This window comes from Ursus arctos, unplaced genomic scaffold (assembly GCF_023065955.2).
Source record: "Ursus arctos isolate Adak ecotype North America unplaced genomic scaffold, UrsArc2.0 scaffold_5, whole genome shotgun sequence".
Classification (NCBI taxonomy): Eukaryota; Metazoa; Chordata; class Mammalia; order Carnivora; family Ursidae; genus Ursus; species Ursus arctos.
This window is the reverse complement of record NW_026623067.1, coordinates 64282979-64304404: the sequence shown is the minus strand read 5'-3', so window position 1 is coordinate 64304404 and position 21426 is coordinate 64282979. Positions and strand designations below refer to the sequence as shown.

At 40.3% G+C, this 21426-nt stretch overlaps 1 protein-coding gene across 3 annotated transcripts in view; it reads right to left on the bottom strand.

Annotated features, from left to right (window-relative positions):
* The window catches only part of RASGRF2 (Ras protein specific guanine nucleotide releasing factor 2), a 233099-nt gene that overhangs the window by 102221 nt on the left and 109452 nt on the right, over positions 1–21426 (bottom strand). For all 3 annotated transcript variants that reach the window (XM_026498699.4, XM_048221198.2, XM_044384086.3), the window contains exons 10-15: positions 18423–18583; positions 17453–17519; positions 16767–16903; positions 8448–8530; positions 3176–3424; positions 2168–2556 (exon numbers count right to left, since the gene is read on the bottom strand). In XM_026498699.4, coding sequence (XP_026354484.2) covers positions 2168–2556; positions 3176–3424; positions 8448–8530; positions 16767–16903; positions 17453–17519; positions 18423–18583 — 1086 coding nt within the window. The remainder of the gene's footprint in view (positions 1–2167; positions 2557–3175; positions 3425–8447; positions 8531–16766; positions 16904–17452; positions 17520–18422; positions 18584–21426) is intronic.

The window sequence follows — 21426 nt, the reverse complement described above, 5'->3', positions numbered from 1 at the left end:
TAATGTTTTTAACCATACCATTATTCATAGGTTTTCTCCACCTTTGGCCACCAGTCATAAATGATCCACGCCGCCTCTGGGCAGCGAGCTCTCCAGCGGCCACTAGCTGTGACCACAGTGACTGCACCTCTGTCCAACATCTACAACCACCAATCTCCAGCAGCCTTAGGTCAATGTCCTTCCTTTGGAGCTTAAGCCAGTTCTTTCGCATTTATCTTGGTCTCCCTGAGTCTAAGTTGATCCAGGCAAAAAAACTACTGATTCCTACCAGTGACCACACCTGCATCCTAAATAGCAGGGAAAACATCTGGGCTTGGGCGTTGAAGACCAGAACGAGAGAACTTGGTGAGCAATGTCACAATCTGTAACAAGTTAAGAGGAAGAATTAGCCACGATGGGCAATGCGCAGCTTGACTGAGGACCTCTAGAACCGGTATTCAGACCAACCTCCAAGCCATGAATGTCTGACACTGACATGCTTACTCCTAAAGCTCTCCTAACTCAAAATCACACAAGAATCCAGACTTACCGCCAGACTTCTCTCCTATTTATTGCAATCCAATTAAAGGAGGGAGCAGACCTTCTCATATTCTGAGAGATTCCTGTACTTCCCAGGGCACCCTGCGCCAGAGGGGAGGTCTGTGATAAGCATCCCTAAGTCACTCTCTCCACAGAGGTTCCCAGGCACTGGTGCTGGAGCAAACCCCAAAAGTACTTGTCAACTTGTCATTATGCCTGAGAAGAATCCATCATTCTACTAAAGCTTGTTGTTCTAATGACTTTTTAATTACCTTCCTCCTTCCCTCCTCCTTAGTTGCTAACTTGTCAATTTAAAGAATTTCTTGTTTAAAAGGGTGCTACTTTTGATGATGACAACCAACCAGTTAAGATTCCATTAAGTACTTCACTCAGGAAGCTTATTTTTAAATTATCTGAGCTAGGAAGTATATAGAAGTTTCAAGAAGTTAAAGAAGCAAGGGTCTATGCTTCCATCTGGGTGACCCTCCTTGAAATTTGGACACTTTGATTAAATACCCAATTTCTTTTATGTCATCAGTAAATAAATCAGTTATCATACAGCCAAAAAAAAAAAAGTTGATTTCTAATTTGGCTGTGAAACCTTTTTTATTTTTACCACAGAAACATTAAAGCAACAAAAGTCACCTCCTCTAACCCATACATTGTACCGAGCTGTGAAAGGTGAGGTAACAGAATACACCTTGGTTAGTTAACTGAATGTTTTGCTTCGTTCATTCATTCAACAAAAATTAACTACCTGCCAGGCACTGGCCAAGGCACTGAGAGTACACCGATGAACAAGGTAGACAATGTTGCCGATCTTATGGAACTTACACGTCCAGGCAGGAGGAAGAACTAGTGCAAAGGCCCTGAGGCAGAAATGACTGAGCTGTTTCTGAGACACAAAAAGGAAATCCCTGTGACTGCATTCTAGTATATGAGGAGGCATGATAGGAATAGGGGTTGGAGAGAGAGACAAGATCCAAATCTCATAGTATCTGAAGGCCTTGTGAGGGAAAATATATTTTAATCTAAGTGCCATAGAAAGTCATTAGAGAATTTAATCAGGAAAATATACCTAATTCACCTTAAAAAAAAAAAAAACATTTTGGCTGTCATGGACAATGAACACTATCTTGAATTTTATTTTTCTCCCTCTATGTCTGTCGTAATATGAAGCACTACCTTGGTAACGAAACTGAAGAAGCCATCTGAATGCTTCCAGGCTGGGTCATCCTTAGCAGGGGAGGCTGGAAACAGTCTGGGTGTTCAAGGCAGACACCGGAGGAGAAGGCTCTGAGGCCTACTTTCCCAGAAGAGGGTGCCTCCTACCTCTACACAAAGTATCAGCCTTAACCAATTCCATGAAGAACCTTCCAGTAATACCGTTCACATAACGCTGTGTTCCATACACAGCTGACTACAATTAGCCTTTTACTGTAGAAGACCCCAGGACAGCTAACTTTGCCCTCCTTTCTTTCCACACAGGCTAGTGACCTACAGGCATTTCCTCTTCTAACTAGCCGTTGTATCCATTCCACTTTCTACACAGGAGTAGGAAAGCTATAAGCAAGGGATCTAGGGTTCCAGAAGGAATGGTGGGGGAGGAGGCAGCCAGCAAACACGGGGCATGGCAGCTGGATAATACCTCTTTGAATACTTCGTTTTAGCTTGTTACACAGATCCACGCGGGGGTTATCTATAGGCTCTTCTACAGATCCCGGGCTTTGCTCTGGAGAAGGCAGGCCTCTGCTGAGATCCAACGGTATTTTGCCAGTGTGCGGCGGTGGGGAGGCAGCAGGGCTGTAGGTGGTGGTGGGACTGCTGGACGCTGAGCAGGTGGTCAGGTCCAGCGCTCCCATCCTTGAGTTCAACGGAGACGTCAAGGACAGCTTTCTGGCCCTCACTGGGGAGGACGTCCTAGACATAGCCAGCGGTGGCGGGGAAGAGAATTTGCGACACAGGCGTGGGGATTTGCCATCCACCAAATGTTCACCTCTGTTGTTCTGGCTGGTGGCAAAAAACAATTCTAATGACCTAAAAATAAGAGCAGAAGCTATTAACAGATGATAGCCAAGTAAAGATGATTCCCCTGATATCATTCAGAACATGCTCCCTACGTTAAAAGGCCACAATATCATCGTACTTCCGTTGCTGGATTTCCTTCATTTAAATGCTACCTATATACCGCACACTTGCTGAAGGAATACAGACACTTTTTAGGCCTTGTCTAATCCCTTGCTTATAAACTGTGGCCCAAAGACCCGTAGCTTTGGTATCTCTGGGGCGCTTGTTAGAAATGCAGAACTCAGGCTCCACTCCAGACATGTTAAATCACAGTCTGCAATTTAACAAGACCCCTGGGTGATTCTTAATGCATGTTAAAGTTTGAAAACCACAACAGTTTAAAAAAAAAAACTAGGAGAGCCTACAACAATACAGTTAGCTTCCAAATAATCATGGAGCAAGCAAAGATGACTTGGGGACTCTAGGGTTCTCAATGTTTTCTGTGGAGACGTCTACCCCCCCGTTCTACAGGCAGCGCGTGTAAGTTCCCAGGTGAGCCAATCCTGTAGGAGCGGCTCTGCAGAATGTCTGCATGGGGACCCAGGGACCGAGGGGGCCAACTTCCAGGACAGGCAAGTCCGGGGCCTACCTGACAGGGATGGAGGTAAAAGGCCTCTTGTATATGTCGGAAAGTTTCGCCAGCACCACAGCTGCCGTTGTGAAAATACGATAGGTGTGCAGAAAGGTGTTGAGGAAATCGATACTAAGAAACCGCAAGTCTGTCAGCCGCTCCAGGAGGCGCTCCACGCTGGCGTAGCGGATCTGTGGCACTTTGCAGGAGTTGAGTGTTTTACTGAAGCAAATGTCGGTGTCATCTTTATGAAGACGGGCATCAGACCTACACACAAAGCAGGAACATAAGAACAAAACCGGGACTTGGCTTCCTCTCAGCCACTGAGTATTTCAGTATTCCAAAACACAAACTTGTATGTGGGCTTCCCATTGTATTTGATAAAAGATGCTTATATGACCTATTACATGCGAGAAGGCAGGGCTATAAAAACATCAACCACATCCTTATGATTTAGGAAGGTCAGAATTAATTGTGGAGAAGGTAAGAATAATTCATTTCACTCTATGGATTCCTTCTGTAGGGGAAGAAAAATAATTTTCCCTCTACCTTTCTGAGTTCTTGGCTGAGACTCTTGTAATAAAAGACAGATTAGCAAGAGAAAAAACAAACAGAAGTTTATTACCATGCATACCTCATGTACACATGGGAGATACCCTGGGAAAAATAAGCAACTTCCAGAGGTGGCTTAGAATTAGTGCTTAAATACCATCTTAATAGGGAAAAGGTGGGGGGGGGGGGTGGCTGGGGGGTAGGCCTCTTAGGGGAAAGTAAATGATTTTTAGGAAAGATGAATGGGCTCTTAGGAGACTAGATGGGAGGTGTGATAGTTTGGGACAGTTTGTCTAGGTGTGGGGTTGACGTCTAGTCTCCTCTCCTACAATAACTGTCAATCCGCCCTGGTTGATGAAATTCTCAGAGATGGGATTTATGAAAACTGAGTGCCTTTTGGAGGATCTGTCTTTAGGCAAATAAGAGAAGTCCAGAGAAAGTTTCTCCCTGCATTTGCTGTTTTTCAAGTGCCTACAACTCAATCAATATGCCCAAGTGGCATGTTTTGGGGGTGGCACATTCTGCTATCCTTCCCTTCCCTCTCTAGTTCATTCATGTTTTACTAGGGAAATGAAGCCAAATACCCTATTTAGGAGGGGCATTGCTTATGTCCTTTAATCAGCATATCAGAAGTGTGCTTAATAAGTAATGGGCAATGTTCTTCCCACATATGGGTAGGGAGAGAGGGAGACAGATACCACGGCTCTATCTGTGGTTATTTTTTTCCTCACTTCTAATTTTGTGCATTTGTACCCCCCTTTTTTTTTTCTTAGCTAAACTGACCAACAGGTTATGTTATTAGGTATTTTTCCCCTTAGAACTGGCTCTGTGATTGATTCTACTGTTTTTCTATATTTTAATGTATTCATGTCTGTTATTTTCTTCCCACACTTTCTTACAGTGTATTTCGTCATTCTTTTTCTAACTTCTTGAACTGAATGCTTAATTCACTTCATTCTTTCTGGCTCATTAATGCATTTAAGTCTACCCATTTTATGAGTAGTACAGTTTAACACATAAATTGTGTGAAATGTTATGTCTTCATTATTTTGCCATATTTTGTAGCATTAAAAATATCTTCATTAAAAAAAAAAAGTAATGGATGAGATTCTCCATGAATAGTACCCACCACTGCCCCCCTGCAGTGTTCTGCTTTTTCTCATTCTCTAAAGCCTCCCATCTGGCTACGCCTTTACCCTCCTGGGTTCCCCGGGCACCTGTGCAGCCCGTCCAGGTGGATGAGCACACTAGCAGGAAGGTTCACACAGCGGCCCTCACAATCTGTGGCGGTGCTCAGAGCCTTCAGCCAGTGGTGCACATTTGTTTAAAAGAGCAAAAGAGGCCAGCAAAGAGGCAAAGCTTGTAAGAGAAGATGCCTGGGAGCAGGGGCTGAATCCAAGTGGGGCTCAAAGAAATGCACACCTTCATTAGGACTGCCCAGAGCTTTTGCATTCCCTTCTGAGACCCCTTGTTCACCTCCACTGCAGTATCTCAGAACAAGCCATCAGTGAAGTCCTGGATTTCACCATTTGATGAAAGCACATGCTGCAAGGCCAGGAATGTTCAGTAAAGCAAACGCTTGCTTAGAATCAGCTCGCTGTTGTGAGTGCCCTAAATTAGCCCCTTCAGCACTTTGAGGGATTTTAAATTATATATTTATTTTCTTTCAAATAAAAAGGAATCAATAACTTTCTTAGCTTGCTCTTGGAAACTTCCCACCCCAACGTATACTTGGTGCAGGCAAAAGTACTTCATTTGCAGGCTCGAAAGGGCATTTTAAATGAGCGGCTTACCCCTGCTGAGGAACTAAGGGTGGCCCGTTAGTTTTAGCCACTTTATTGATCTCGAAAATACACAAACGCATCTTTTGAGATTCTTGAAAATGGCATGGGGCTCTTTTTTCCACCCCTATGTGACCCTTAATCAACTACTCTTATGGTTCTTAATTTTCTCATCAGGAGAAAGACCTTAGAACTTTCATGAATCAATCAGTCTGTCCAGAAGATAGCTGATTGAGGTAATCACTTTCTCCCCCACCATTTTCCCATTAAAAATCTCTATTTTCTAAGAAAGATGAGGTCAACTATTATTAAAAGGAAGTAAGCCTTTCCCTACCCTACCCTAAAATGGAAGCATCATTTAAAGGGGTATTTTCACCTAATAAATATCATAATTTTGCATTCTGACAGTTCTGAGCTTTGCAGCTTTTGACTCTAATTACTTTACTCAAAACACTGGAAGAAATGAGGTGCCTGGCTGGTTCAGCTTGTAGAGCATGCAACTCTTCATCTCAGGGTTGTGAGTTCTAGCCCCACGTCGGGTGTGGAGCTTACTTAAACAACAACAACAACAACAACAACACTGGAAGAAAAAAATATGTTGTGGCAACATTAAATTAAAATAAAACTAATTATACCACTGTCCTTCAAAATTATGATTACATTTTCCTTTTAAGAAAATAAATTAAATATGATAAAATTATTTAATTTTCTTTTATTACACTGAACGCAGTGTTTATTTCCTAAGGGGCTCTCAAGTGAGATATAACGTATTACTTCAGCCCCCTGTGACAATAACAACTCCTTTTTGGTGAACTTAAAAAAGCCATCTTGAGACATGAAACCCAAATTACCTATTATAATTAAGTTTTAAAGGGAAGTGAGTGCTTGCAAAGTGATGCCATCTCAGTAACAAGACACAATTAGGATAGTTTTTAACTATCAAAAACAATGTTGTCTTTTTTTTTTTTTTCCAATGGTATGTGGCCAAGGAGATGTGCAGGAAGGCCCCAATACAGATTTAGGGTAGAATAGGGCCACAGAGGGAACTATCAGAAGGAACAGAGACTGCAAAATTAGCCTCTTTCCTCTGGCTGAGGAAAACCAGGCTCTGTCAGGCAGGGAAAAGTGGAACGAAGAAATATATGAGACTCTACTCTGCCTTGGGATTACGTCTAGAATAGGATAGATGGGCATCAAAACATGCGCGACTCTAACAGAAAATCTTTACAGCCCGAGATTCAGGTTTCTGTCCTAGCAGGAGAGCAGTGCCTACTCATTCAAGCATCACTCTGTGCGCCCAAAAGAGGGAAGTCTTGGTCTATGTGCGAGGCAGTTACACATAGAAGGCTGGACACGGACACTAGTCAAACGGACATCATATGGGACAGAAGATGCCTTTGGGCGCCAGCCAAAACCAGTCAGGCACAAAACTAAAGTTTTTATCTGTATTCATTTTTAAAGTCAACAAAATGTATGTATAGCATATGTGAAGGAGCCCTAGGTCTAGGACTTGGCCGCAGTGTCCAACTTACATATTCTCATTCTCAAGCGGTTGGGACTTTCATGGCTGTCTTGCCTTCAAGAAACTACTTTTAAAAATGAATAATAGGTTATAACGTATGCTGTTTTGTGAAATATTAAAATAAGAATCCCAAGGTAGAAAATTAAAATAACTCTAACCCAATGATGTGAATTTAAAAGTTAAGTCACAATGTGGACCTTTTGACTGAATACTGCACACCTGCTCTTAATCTTAGCATCATACACTTTTAACTAATGTGGTTCTAAAAAAATTACACTAACTCAAAAACCAAAAAACTGAATGCTAAAGGAATCTTCGCCCTAGAGCCTTAAAATGATTCTACCTAAAATGTTTTTAAATTTGACCAGTAATTTAAAATATGATCATTCTTTCACAGTTTATGTTTTCCTGCAGTAATTACGGCTCTAGTACAATGTACTCTGCCTTCCTCTGATACGACAGTAAGTTCTAAAGGTTGTGCTGTTGGGATGGGTTTAAGTACGCTAATTTCCTATCAGAAGAGGAAAATTAATGTTATTTATTGCCTTAGCACAAACAGTTCAGATCTTTAAAAAAAATCCACATTAAAAATGCAGAGAAGACAAATATTTTTCTTAGTTTCATGTAACTTTTTAAAAAAGATATAACAGGACTGCTTTCAAAAATAGATTTTATTCTTGGAATTTGAACTGCAAATAACCAAAAAAAAAAAAAAAAATGAGAACAGGGAACAATTTGGTCAGCTTCAAAATAGTCCTGAAACAATTTCGGAATTTATAATCAAAAAAGTATGTAGAGACAAAAGCATTAATAGAGAGAGCAATGGCACATAGTTACCGATATAACTTCTCATTTAAAACTCCCATTTCCCGATTGACCACCTTAAATTATAGGATGTGTTTTTTTGTTAACAAAACAGAGAGAGAGAGCATGATGACAGACTTGGGCAAATCCACTTATGGGCAGTGGGTAGACAGTACCATGGGAAGGCCAAGTGATTCATGTCAAGTGTCTTCGAAATCCAAATACATCTCTACACCCAAATCTGAGTAACACGATTGATTCATACCCACTGGGAAGATGCCAAAAGAATCTGCCATGCTTTGACCCAGCCTCTGACCTTGGACACATCTGGCTGTCACAATTTTTTATACTGAACTTGAAAATCTCAATAGGCTTTTGTCCTCAATGAAAGAGTATGTAACAGTATGAAAAACAGTTTTCTATGCTATGACTCAATAAACTATGAAGCTGAAAAACCATTTCGATAGTCTTATTATTTATAATAGCATACCATGAATTATCGCATTACGGTCAAGAAACATATTCACAAAAATGAAGCAGAATCCTACTGAAGCAATATTTTATGCAGGGCTTTATGTTCTCTACCAATTCCACTTGATTAAAATGTAAGGGAAAGGATTATTACACTTACTTAATCATATGTGGCACAGTAACTTTGGAATTCTCTTCAAATACTATAGTCATTAAACCATTACACCGTATATTGTCCACACACTGTGAAATTAAAAAACAAACAATTTCAACCCACATGAAAACCTAGGCAGATCACATAGTCTCAGAATTGTTTATAGCCACAAAAACAAGTTGAGTTTCTCATTTCATCTGTGCGCGCGCACACACACAGCAGCATGTAAACATTATACGTTGATGAACAGATGGGATACCCAGATACCAAAACTGTGCACCTGGTGAATACCCGAGGACAGACGGAAGAGCTGTGTTCTCCTGGAATGTACTGCCTAAGGACTCTGGCCCCAACGTCACAGCATCACAATTCTCGGCCAGTAGCGGCACCCGTTGAGAGGTTTATAGCTTCTGACAGTAATTGCCTCTGCTGTATTCATTCTCGGCCCGAGGGCGCTCTGGGGCAGGCTGAGTAGAAATGATGGCTTTCTTGGAGGGAATTCATCTTCTGTCTCACTAGTACGCTCTAGGCCTGCTTCTAAGGTGTTTTTTGCCAACAAATTCACACACTTGACTAGCTTCTCTAGCAGTATCTATTGGCACCATGTTGATTTGATGAGGATGTATTGCGTAATTTCGCCTGTTTCTGGAATGCACGAAGCCCTGTTCATCTTGTTTTCTTTTCTTTTTAGGAGGAAAATTCAAGAACTTCTGCTAATTTCCATTGCCTTATTAACTTATGCCTTATCAATTTAAAAATTCCCTTTGCAATTAGAGAAGGGTTAGAGAAGGATTTATTTTGAATTACACATCTTCCCTTTGAACAAACAGAAAATGAAAAAAGATTTAAGCAATTTTTAAAATCAGAACTTATATTTCTAGTTACTAGGATACCGTATAGTGATTTATAACTGTAATTAAATGGTGTGAAGAGGTTGATTGGTGGAGGGTGGGGGGCATGGGGAAGAGGGTTGTATGGGGACAGGACTAACAGACAGGGAGAGAAGAGACAGGATAAGTGATCCTTTACCTCAGTGGCCTTCTTTTCATTCTTAATGTTTCTAAAGCACAATGAGGATGCTGCTTGAGTTACCAACACAGGAAGTGAGAGGACAGAGATGGTGGTTGGTGAGAAATGTGGAAAATGAACAATGTTCCTTCAGTTTCCTTTAACATTTTAAGCAAATGGCATAGTTACACAAACAATAGCTTTAGGATGATTTAGGATTCTAGTTTCTATGTTTAGATTTTCTGTTTGTTCTTTGACAGATCAACCTGGTCCTTTTTACTGAATAATCTTTTCTTTTTCCTTCCTTCCTTCCATCCTTCCTTCCTTCTTCCCTCCCTCCTTCTCTTCCTTTGTTCCTTCCTCTTTCTGGCTTTAATATATTTTAAACATTCTTATTTTATGGTCTTTTCCAAGTTGTCATCCTATTATCTGAAGTTTCAGCAGTATTAATTCTGGCGCTCACTGTGTCTTCTGATTCTCTCATGATAGGTAAGTTAATCACAAGATTTGTAATTTTTTATTTTGAGCACACTGTCATAAGGCCTGAATTATAAAGTGTTGCTAATGGAGTGACTTTTGTGTTTGCTTCTACCAAGCAGTCTTAGGATTTCAACAGTCCCCAAAACTGCTTTTACATTAATTTCTCGGTTTGGATTTTTCACACCATTGAATATTATGCACTTAAGTTTCAAATCCATAGGCCAGAGGGGCACCTGGGTGGCACAGCGGTTAAGCGTCTGCCTTCGGCTCAGGGCGTGATCCCGGCGTTATGGGATCGAGCCCCACATCAGGCTCCTCTGCTATGAGCCTGCTTCTTCCTCTCCCACTCCCCCTGCTTGTGTTCCCTCTCTCGCTGGCTGTCTCTCTCTGTCAAATAAATAAATAAAATCTTAAAAAAAAAAAAAATCCATAGGCCAGAAACACATTCATTTCTTTCAAAGGAGATTTTTAAAAATCAGAACCCAAGACTAAGACAAACTTCCTTATTTCTTTTTTCAGCTAATGGGAAGAGTTTTTTTGAGTTCTCATCTCACAGAAGGGATACCCTTCCAATAACCAGGCTTTAAACAGGAAGCTTAATTCGTTTAAGGAGCCCAAGGCTACCTTGGTCCCTTTAGTTAAAACCCCTTGGGCTTGGGACCAATTCTCAATCTAAAATCATTCCTAGGTCTCTAGGTGTTCAGCTTATAAGCTTTCTGCTCTAAGTTTCTTCAGTATTTCTGACAACTAGATTTCTGTAAAATATCACCAATCTGTAAATATCACCAATGTATTGAAAAATTTCATTATACTGATTTTATATGTTAAACATTTCTGTGTTTGTAACTACAGGGTATCTAAATCTGCTCAGTCTTCTACACCCTCAGAATTGGAGTCTGAGATAAATATTTTAGATCCAAAAGAGATTTATGTGACTACTTTTGACCATCTCATTATCCAGTGTCATATCTCATTCATAAATCTTTCTGATTTAATGTCTGAAGCATTCTATTGAAAAAAATTTTCACTTGTGCTCAAGTTTCAGGAAATCAAAACATACATCTGAACCATACACACATATGTACACACAACCATACCTACATCTGAACCATAGCTCCATATTAAAAATCCTCATTTCCTCCCAGGCAGGCTGCAGTGACAACTTGGGTGAACAAACAGATTGGCCATTCTGGGTCCCCTAGCTCTACTTCAACAAGAGTATTCTGTTTTTATCTCACTTCCATTTGGGACTTGCAACGATGCTGCACTGGAGAAAGGGTTCTCTTTCATAAAAAAGTCAGACTATAACAGAATAATCTGTGTATGAATATATTTATATTGGAAGGCATGGAATATATTCACAACCATATAAGCCTGTCTTTTAGTTACATTGGGGAAAAGTGACTGAGTCCTGGGAAAATAAATACAGTTCCCTCATTCAAGAAGAATCACAATAAGCAAGGTGTCGCATATCTTAAAGCATACACCGAATTTATGTGAATTAACAGTAAACCTTGAAATTAATAGACTTAATAGAATAACATGCATGTTCACAATAGCCCCAGGTAATTCTGGTGCAACTGGTCCTTAGACAACTGCTGAGAATGACTTCCTCAACAAGGTCTTTGGAGGATCTTGCTTAAGGCAATACTTGCTCAAAGGTCACTGGTTTACTGGGATCTATCACCACCCTTTTTACCTTCTAACACTTCTAAGTAGTGGGAAGAAAGGTTAGATTCAATTTTTCTCTTTTAAATCACCTTTTTATGTTAAAGTAAAAAATTCCCTATTGACTCTAGAGAAGCTATTTTAAGGGAGAAAGCATGTGAGAGTGTTATAGGTGTGTCTACACAACACGTACGTTTTTACACGTCTGCCCAAACCAAGCTCAGAGGGGAATTTTAATTCTGCATTTTAGTTAATACCCATAATTACGGAAAAATCTGTTTAATACACCATTATGTATGACAAGAAGACAAGCATAAATGAATGCACTATATTGAAATGAATGGTCAAATCCTCAGCCTCAAATTTTTCCCTATAAATAGATGAAAAGGGAAGAATTATTGGTCAAGACCATTAGCTATTTGTTCATTTTGCTGGAGGTGCCAACAGTTAATTATGGCCCTACTGGTGTAACTAAAGGTGTAATTAATCATTCGAGCAATTGTTACTTCTAAAAATTACAGCTTCAGAGAAAAAGGTCTGGCAAAACCAATAGTCTTAATTTTTGTATCGAGTTCTTTATGTGAAACTAGGATTGTATCAATATTCAGAAACCACTTTATTATCTTAAATAAGAGCCATATGTGATTAGCGTAATATGGTACAATAACTTTAGCAAGGTGGCTTTAAGTCAAGTCACAAAAAAATTAAGATCTAGCAAAATAGAGTGACAAAAAAAAGATGATAAAATAATGGAGAACATATTCATAATTTGACTTGAAGGAAAATGCTTATTTCTCTAGTCTGTAGGGATAGCTCCAATGAATAAATGTCCATCTGGTATAAACAGATAAGAAACAGAAATGATAGAAAATGTTAATCATATTGATAGTTATAAAAATGTAAATCAAAACCAGTAGAGAATCGTACCACATTTCCATTAGATAGGAAGATGTGATAAATATGACAAAACTCAACAATGGCACAGGACTCAGAAAAAAGTTGCACAGGTATCTTGCTGATGATGCAGTGAAATGACAAATTACTGATTTCTTGCGTTTGGGCAGTCTGTCAAGTCATGAATCAGGAAGTCATGGAAGTGATCAGTCCCTCTGTACCAACCTCACCCTCTGTGGGGAAGATATGCCAACAAGGGACCTTGAAAGGGAAAGTAACTCCCTGTGTAACAATGTTTGGCACCACATCACATATTAATGCTAAAACCTGGAATTTATCCAACTATTTAGGAAAACCTGGAAAATTGGTATGTTAACGTGGTACTGCGTGTGGCCATCTGAAGACACCAATATGAAGAATCTTCAGGAATATTGAAAGATGTCAATGAGGTAAAACACGAAAATGATGTATATAGACACTGGGAGCCAAACTTTAAAAATATTTCTGTACGGCAGACTGTGGAGGTTTTAGAAATGGACACCACTGATTTTCAGGGCAAAAGTTCTCCAATTTAATTGTGCAAAAGTGATCTGTGGAGCTTGTTAAACCTGGGGGGGGGGGGGGCTGTCTGGAATGTAGACTTAGGAATCTGCAAGCTTACAAAAACCCTCAGGCAACTCTACCATAGTTATCTGTGGAAATACTTTGATAAATATTAATTTAGTGTGCTGAGTATTGGGAGTATTTTTAGCTCCTTTTTATGTCCACATTTTTACATATACATAATAAAATATTAAACAGTACATTTTCAAGCATTCAGTGGGCTCACCTTATTAATAATGAATATGTCCAGAGACATATTGGGAGACTGACGAATACCATCAATGTATCTATAGCACATAATATTCCCCATAAAATGAAAATACTTTAAGCAGAGAACAAAGCCAGTTGAGACGCAGGCTGCTAGGTGGCAGGCTAGGCTCAACCCGCAGAGGAGCACTCTGTCCCTACAACCCACTAATCAAACCCTGCATTGGGCAAAATCGCTAAGTACCTCAGAGCGCTCACCACCGGACTCAGCCCTTAGCAGCAGTGGACGCCTGACCACTCCCTCCTCCTTGGGACATTTTCCTCACGTGACTTCCAGGACACCACACCCTCATGGCTGTCCTACCACACTAGAGGAACATTCTCAGTCCTCTCGCTGTTCTCCACGACCCCTGACTCAGTCCATGGCCCTTTCCTCGTTTCTATCTCTACTTATTCCCTAGGTGGTCTCAATACTCTCACAGCCTTAAATATGACCTAAATGACACAGACTCTCCCACCTGGACCTCTCCCCTAAACAACTCCACGCAAATATCTAACAGCCTTCTGAAACTGAACCTATCTAGAGTAAGCTTCTGATATTCACCGCAAACCTCCATTAATGACAACTCCATTCTTCCAGTTGCTCAGGCCAAAAACTCTGAAGACATCCTTGACTCTTCTTTTTCTCTCACACCCCAAATATAAGCCATAATAAAACCCTATTGGCTCTACCTTCAAAATGAATTCAGAATCACAACCCTTATCTCCAGCTCCATTCCTGTCATGCGGATCAGAGTGTTCAGGAACTTTCACCTGGGTTACTCCAGCAGCTTCTCATTCAGCTCCCTGCTGCCACCCTTGCCCTCTGCTCCCAGTCCATATGCAACAGAGCAGGCAAAGAGATCGCTTTAAAACTTAAGTCAGATCATGGTATTCCTTTGTCAAACTCTTTAAGAGCTTTTCATCTGACTCAAAGTACAAGCTAAAGCCCTTTCATTGGTTTAGGGCCCCCTCTCTGGTTGGACCTCTGGGACCTCTCTGACTTCCTCTCTTCCTATTTTCCCTCTCATACATTCCACTTCAACCCCCCTGGCTTTATGTTATTCCTCAAAATAGGCAGTGTCTTCCTACTTTAGAGTCTTCACAGTGGCTCTTCCCCCTCTTTGAAATCACTTTCCCTTCATCACATATCTACATGGTATTTCTATCACCTGCTCCAGTCTTTGTTTGGATGTCTCCTGCAGCCTACCCCCTGTAGTGCAATCTTTCCTATTCTGGTCCTAGCCCCTTCTAGCATAAAACAGTATGTACTTATTTATTACATTTATTGTTTATTTTTGATCTTCCTTTCACTAGAATGCAAGCTACATGAGGTCAGAGAATTTTTGTTGTTGTTACCTCTTTTGCTCATGGTATATCACAGGTGTCTAAGCAGTGCCTGATATACACTATCACTGCATAAATATATTTGTTGAATGAATGAAATAATTTGTGTCAAAGCCACACAACATCAAGGCTCCATCAAACAGAGCAATTCCATGAATTATACCATTGTCACTCAGAAAGATCGAACTTTCTGTCAGCTTTATTCTCTAATTCGCTTGCAGATACAATCTAGAAGAATGTAACATACTAGCCATAGAGACTTGGGGAAAACTACGAAGAAGTTGTATACTTCAGCCTCGAGATGGAGCCTAAGTAGGAAGACTCACGTGGATGCTTATGGCAGACAAAGATTGTACCCTTTCTTTAAAAAACCAGTTATAGGATCATCCATGCACCCAGGGGTCTTTCTTGCGTAGCAGTGCCTCACCAGGCATGATAATGAAGCTTGGAGCCTTTATCAATTCTGTATCTTAGGAGCCTCAGTCATATCATAAGGTAGAAGCTAGAAGCAGCTAGTACATCACCTTTGTCTACTCTTATTCTCCTCATTCTTTCTACTTATCTTGGCTTCACAACACCTACAAAATTTTGTTGCATTAAGTTGTCCACTGACCTTTCTTCCCTACTGGCCTGCCTATCTTTTTGAGGCCAGGGATCATCGCATTTCCCTGATACCTACACAATACCTGGTAGCATATGTTGATTGCTCAAAAAACATTCATAGAACCAGTGAGTGATTCAGAGTTTCGTAAGGTAAGAGATGTATTACAAACAGAGACTAAAGTATTAATTCATACAGCACAGAGCTAACGAAAGTATTAATAAATCACCACAAGGATATAAGTATGCAAATACAGAAGATCCCATGTTTTCATTCTTTTTCTGGCCAGAGAAGTGCCTCACTTCAAGCTATTGATTCACCATCAAAGGAGTCCTGGGGGTATATAAGCAAAATCCAGCACTCCCGTACAGGTTGTTAAGAATGCTAATCGAAGACCTGGATTAGGTTTCGATCCTGACTCAACGCAGTTGTGTAACTTTGGACAAACACTTAGCCTTCTAAACCTCGGGTTCCTCACCTGTGAAATGGGCTGATACTTGTTTACCTTCAGAATACTATTATCACAATCAAATTAGACTATGTCTGTAAGCTTTCTTTTGACATATAAAAATTATTTTGCCCTTCATTGTCTATTTTCCCTCAGTTTTCAGTCACTCAGAAAAAATTAACATTTTTACCTAAGTTTTACACATAAACTACTATGTGTTCTTCAGAAAAAAGAAGGCATTTGAATCTACAGTATATTCTTTTTCCATTTGCCCCAATCTTCTTTTGAGTTAATAACATAGAAAATAATCACCAAGTCTTCTTTTAATATTTTCCTTACATGAACATTTTTCTCCGATATCGGCTAATGGAGTAAAAACTAATGTGGAGCTTGAATTTAGGAATGCCTAAGCCCAATCACAACAAGTTTTGATATATTTCCGATTTCTGAATAAATGCAGCAATTCCTTAACTGGGCATTGCGGATCAAGGAAAAGTAAACAAATCGGTTGCCTGATTTGTTTCGATATAAAATACAGGAAAGCTCATTTTCAGGTTTCATACTACAGACGGTATCTCTTCTCTGATGTGATTCTTTCATTTGTGATTTCTCACCACAGCTCTTGTTAGCTGTTTTTGTATCTCTCACCATTTTCCTACGTCAGAAACAAGTAAGCCAAAGATAATCTAGTGGGGGGGGGGGGTCACTGGAGAATTTATTCCTCACAGGGCAATTTTAACACTGCTCAACACAACTGATTACTCTTAGAGCCTGTACAAAAGTGCCCAGGAACTAACATGCAAGGACCACATTTCAGGTAAATTGTAACCTTACAAAGAAAAACAACAGTAACAAATGGTCCCAGCTAACAAGATACACAGGGGTGATAGCAGTGACCAGAGCAACCAGGTGTAAGTTTTTTAATAAAAACAAAATAACTAAAAAATCTCCCCCCTCCAAGTTTATGTTGTGAAATTAAAAACAACAACAACAACAACAACACAACTTATGGCAGATGCCACTTGCTTACCTGACTTATGTCGCTCATCCAGGCAGCTTTCTCCTGGCGTGAAGGTGCTAACAAGACTACAGTGAAAGGGGCAGAATCAGGAGGCTCCACTACTATTTTAAAATCCAGGTGTCCGAACACTTGCCCAGAACCTTTGGCTTCAACACACGCAAAGCAAACAATTAGATGTGAATACAAAAACGTGAGTGACAGCTGCTTTCACAGAGTTCTAGTAAGATGATTGATGTGTGTTCAAATCCAGAATTTCATTTCAGGAACATGGTACTTCTCGGGCAAGGGGAAGCCTTTACTAAGCTCAGAAGTACATAAAGAAGCTGAGGTCAGCGGGTTACTCGGGACTAGGATCCCTGTCTCCTACTCACTTCCTGTTTTGTTTTTTTTTTATTTCCATAATCTACAGAATGCCAACACTCTCTAATTCAATTCCTTTCTTCTCTGTCTGCCTCTGAAAAAGTCCCTATCATGAGACCAATTCAGTGAACTGTGAATTCCCAAAGTTTGCCACTCCCACATCATTTAATCACAGGTTAAATGATTCAACAGAACTTTTCATATATAAATGACTTCAGGGAGTGTATTCTCAACATCTTCCCTGCCTCCTTAAGCAGCTCGTCTTAGCTACAAGTAGATAAAAGCCGTAAGACTTGTTATTCTACCATAATTCTAAGAGATAGAATGTGACTTACAGTCATCATCACTTGCATCAGGCTCCTCGATCAACGTACATTCTATTAGAGAGAGAACCCCACCTGTCTGGAAACAAACCAGTTTCTCATTAAGAGGCTGACAGTCTTGCATACGTGGGGAAGCTCAGATTTATAAACCTTTCATTCAAATTGCCACAGAAGAAAGCACAACAGTTCTGCATCATAAATAATTTTTCATAGATTTCAAAACTAAATATAGTTGCGTAAAAGTAATTAAACTCACTGAACTTCATGATTCTTCTGCCCCAACCCACTCTCACTCCTAGTGTTTACAAATTGACCAAGTCGGTCTGCGGGAGACTGGTTGGCACCTTGAGAGTGAACGCAGCTGAGCCCACCAGCCAGGGAGCGCTGTATACGCGGTCCAAAGCCATTGACATGGCGCGGGGTGAGATTTCAGGCACTAATAGCAGAAGGTAGAGATGGGCAAACTTCTCCTATAAAGAGCCGGATAGTACATCTTTTAGGCTTTGCAAGCCATATGATCGCTATCGCAGCCACTCCAACCTGCCATTTTAACGAGCATGAGAGCAGCCAGACAATATGTAAACACGTGCGTGGCGGCGTGACAATTAAACTGTATTAACAAGCAACAGGCTGCGGGCCGTGGTTTGCCGACTCTCCGTATAGAGCAAGATAAAATAGCATATAGCAAATATTAGATCAGTACACTGAAGTGACTTAACAGGATTTTTGTAGCTTAATAGTCGTCATTCTTTCCAGGTGATGTTAATTGCACTTCTTTATGGAAAGACACACTTCAATTTCTATTATTTTGGATACCATTGGCAACAAAGTACACGTCAAGCTTAGCAACTGCACATTGCCTCACTATGCACTTGTGACAATCTGGGTTTTATGATACCAGGCATGGGAAAGCCATAATTAAATTAACCTCAGCGCCTCTCGAGTGCATGGACATTAGCGGAATAGTCACGTAAACCCGTACCTTGAGCAGATGCAGCTTTCCTCCTGAGCTTCTCGTACAAATTAAAAAGTGTTTTGTAAATAAGAAGCACTGTCTTTCTCCTTCCTTTTTCAAAGACAATGAACCCAGGCGAACTTTACTAAGTTTCCCCCTCTCAACAGAAGGTACTTGAATAAGAGAACCTGGTGATCACAAAAGTGAAGAATACACAGCAATTAAAATTCTGCCAAGTGAGAGCTGTTCTTGATGCAATAACTCTAGGGCCTGTTTCCCAAGATACCAAGGGCTTATTCGATGCACCACTGGAAGTGAACCCACTACACTCTGAGCAGAAGAGACAATGCACTGCGTTTTAAGGGTCCAAGTAATTCCTCCTACTTTCGTGAAACACTTCAGACTTGATTATTCATCTATAAACTTTAAAATAAGTTGGAAAGAGAGCCACGCTGGAATTCAAAAACAAGGCACTTCTGCCATCTGTCCCTTGGTGCTCTGATCTCAGTCAACTTATTAAGAATAAGAATATTGTATAATTACATATAATAATAGTAACATAATAAAAATAGAATTTATACTTCCTGAGGCCATGAAGGTAGACAAAGAGCATATTAGTAAAGTTTACTTTGTATTTAAAAAATGAAATTTATAATGCATGTATACTATAAAGATAAACAAATTATACAATTCAGTGCAATTTAGTTAATTTTTAAAGGGCAGTTATGTCAGGTTACATTTAAATTATGTATGATGGGGCGCCTAGGTGGCTCAGTCAGTTGGGTGTCTGACTCTTAATTTTGGCTCAGGCCGTGACCTTGGGGTTGTGGGATCAAGCCCCACATGGGCTCTGCGCTGGGCGTGGAGACTGCTTGGGTTCTCACTCTTCCTTTCCCTTTGCCCCTCCCCTCCCTTGCGCTCTCACGCACTCTCTCTCTCTCTCAAATAAAATATAAATAAATAAATAAAGTGTGAGAAAAATTCTTTGTGGAATCTAAATGGAAGAGAAGTCATAAAGTCCATACCCAGAGCATTCCTGTGAGCAAACTGTCTTCCATTCAATGCGAGAAGCTCTACATAGACTTTATAATTTCACCCTAATAATGACCTCCCTCTCCCCACAAAATAAAATTCCAATCTAAGTTAGATATCAAACCAAAAAGTACTGGAAAGATTCTTGTAAATACCTTGACTTCTGAATTACCTTGAGTCGGCAATATTTCTACTATTTGTTCAGTCTACCACCTACCCCAAATGCAGCCTTACAAAGGCACACATCTGTCCCATAGGAACCATTAAATGCATATCCAACCCTTTAATATTAACAGGGCTCAGCACTAAAAAATGAGATTGTAGGCAACCTCATTTCCTCTACATACATTTTATGCATTTAATTTTTTTTTAATGAGAATAGATTACTTCCATAAGTGGGCAAAACCCCACTAAAGTTGCTCGTATTTGTAAAATGGCAAAACTATGACTGTGGGTCACAAAATGTTCACATTAGCATATGAATGTTCCAAATAGCATCTACTTTTTAACAGAGAACTAAAGAAGTGCATGGGGGGCAAGGGGGTTCCAAGCCTCCATGTCCAGATTCCATCTAGTCAGGTGAGTGTTTAGGTGGGGCTGCCTCACAGAGGCAAAGTAGGCAACTATTGGAGGGTGGGGGCAAAGAATAGCATGGAAGGAGTCCTGGGGGAGGGTGTGGGACTGGGGAACAAGGGGCAGGAGAAGGCTTGACTCCACTGAAGAGAAGGGGCAAGAGGAAAGGGAAAGGAGGAGGTGAGGCAGGTGGGAGCAAGCTGTCAGAGAGCACAGGCAGCAAGCAATTAAATTTGAAGAGTAAAGGAGGGGTGGGGAGAGCAGAAGGCAGAATGCCTACGGAAGAAATGAGCAAGTAACAGAACGATTGTACTCATGAGGCTCAAGGGTGGAATCAAAGCCAAAGGAGCTCCTTCGGAGGACCTGGCTCACCCCTCAGTTCACAGAAGGGAAATTGAGGCCCGAGGACCTAAGTAGCTCTCTTAAGGTCACACCGGAGTGAGCGGCAATGCCAGGAGATAGCAGCGGATTCAGCAACATTAAAACTGACCCCTGGGAAGGGATCGGATGGGAGAAGACAGTACATTCTAGCTTTGCCATGGGTGGTCGTGAGATCAGTTAGGGCAGAGTGAAAGACTGGCGCTTCAGACAAACATCCTGGTGGATAAACGGGTCTAGGAGTCATTTTCAGAAAGGTTATCACCAAGTTCATGAAGACTCAATATCATGTGTTATTAAGCGCTTCTAGCATTTAGTGATTTTGTAAAACAGAAATTACAGAATATACCGTTAGCTCAGATATTAGTAATACTGTAAAATTCACCTTTCAGGGAAAAAAAATAAATGTTTCCTTGGCAACAATACACTAATCTGTTTGATCCGTAACTGTTCATGTCACTATGTATATTAGGTATATACAGAAGTCTATACATCAGAATTAAAAGTGAGCAATTTCAACACTATTGTTTGGTTTATAAAATAATCATATTTGAAAAAACATGTTAGGAGGATTTGTTTTCACATTTCATTTTATGTTTGACCTGGTGTTTCAACACAACATAAGACTTGGAGACTCCTCTCTAATACAAATTAAAGGAATATTTAGTATTAAATCAGTAATTCCTCCATATCAGAACATTGCTGCAACACAGTCCATTGCATCTCTATCGTCGGTCAACCTAATAATTGGGGTCAATTTACAACAAAACTTCTGTTAATTCAATCACTAAATTCTGAAAGAGTGGCTTTCAAGACTGGCTAATGCCCTTATTCTTCATTCCACTGAGTAGTGAGAAGCAACAAAGAGCAATTTCCAGGTTATTTGGTTAGGTATTTGAGAAGGTACACTTATTTCCAGATGCCATGTTACAATTCCAAAGAACACTGCTACACTGAAAGGACATGATTTCCAGTCTGGGAACGATTAAGGTACCACAGACGTCCAGGTCTCATTCGAAATGCATTTAGCTCTGAATTCGGTCACCTT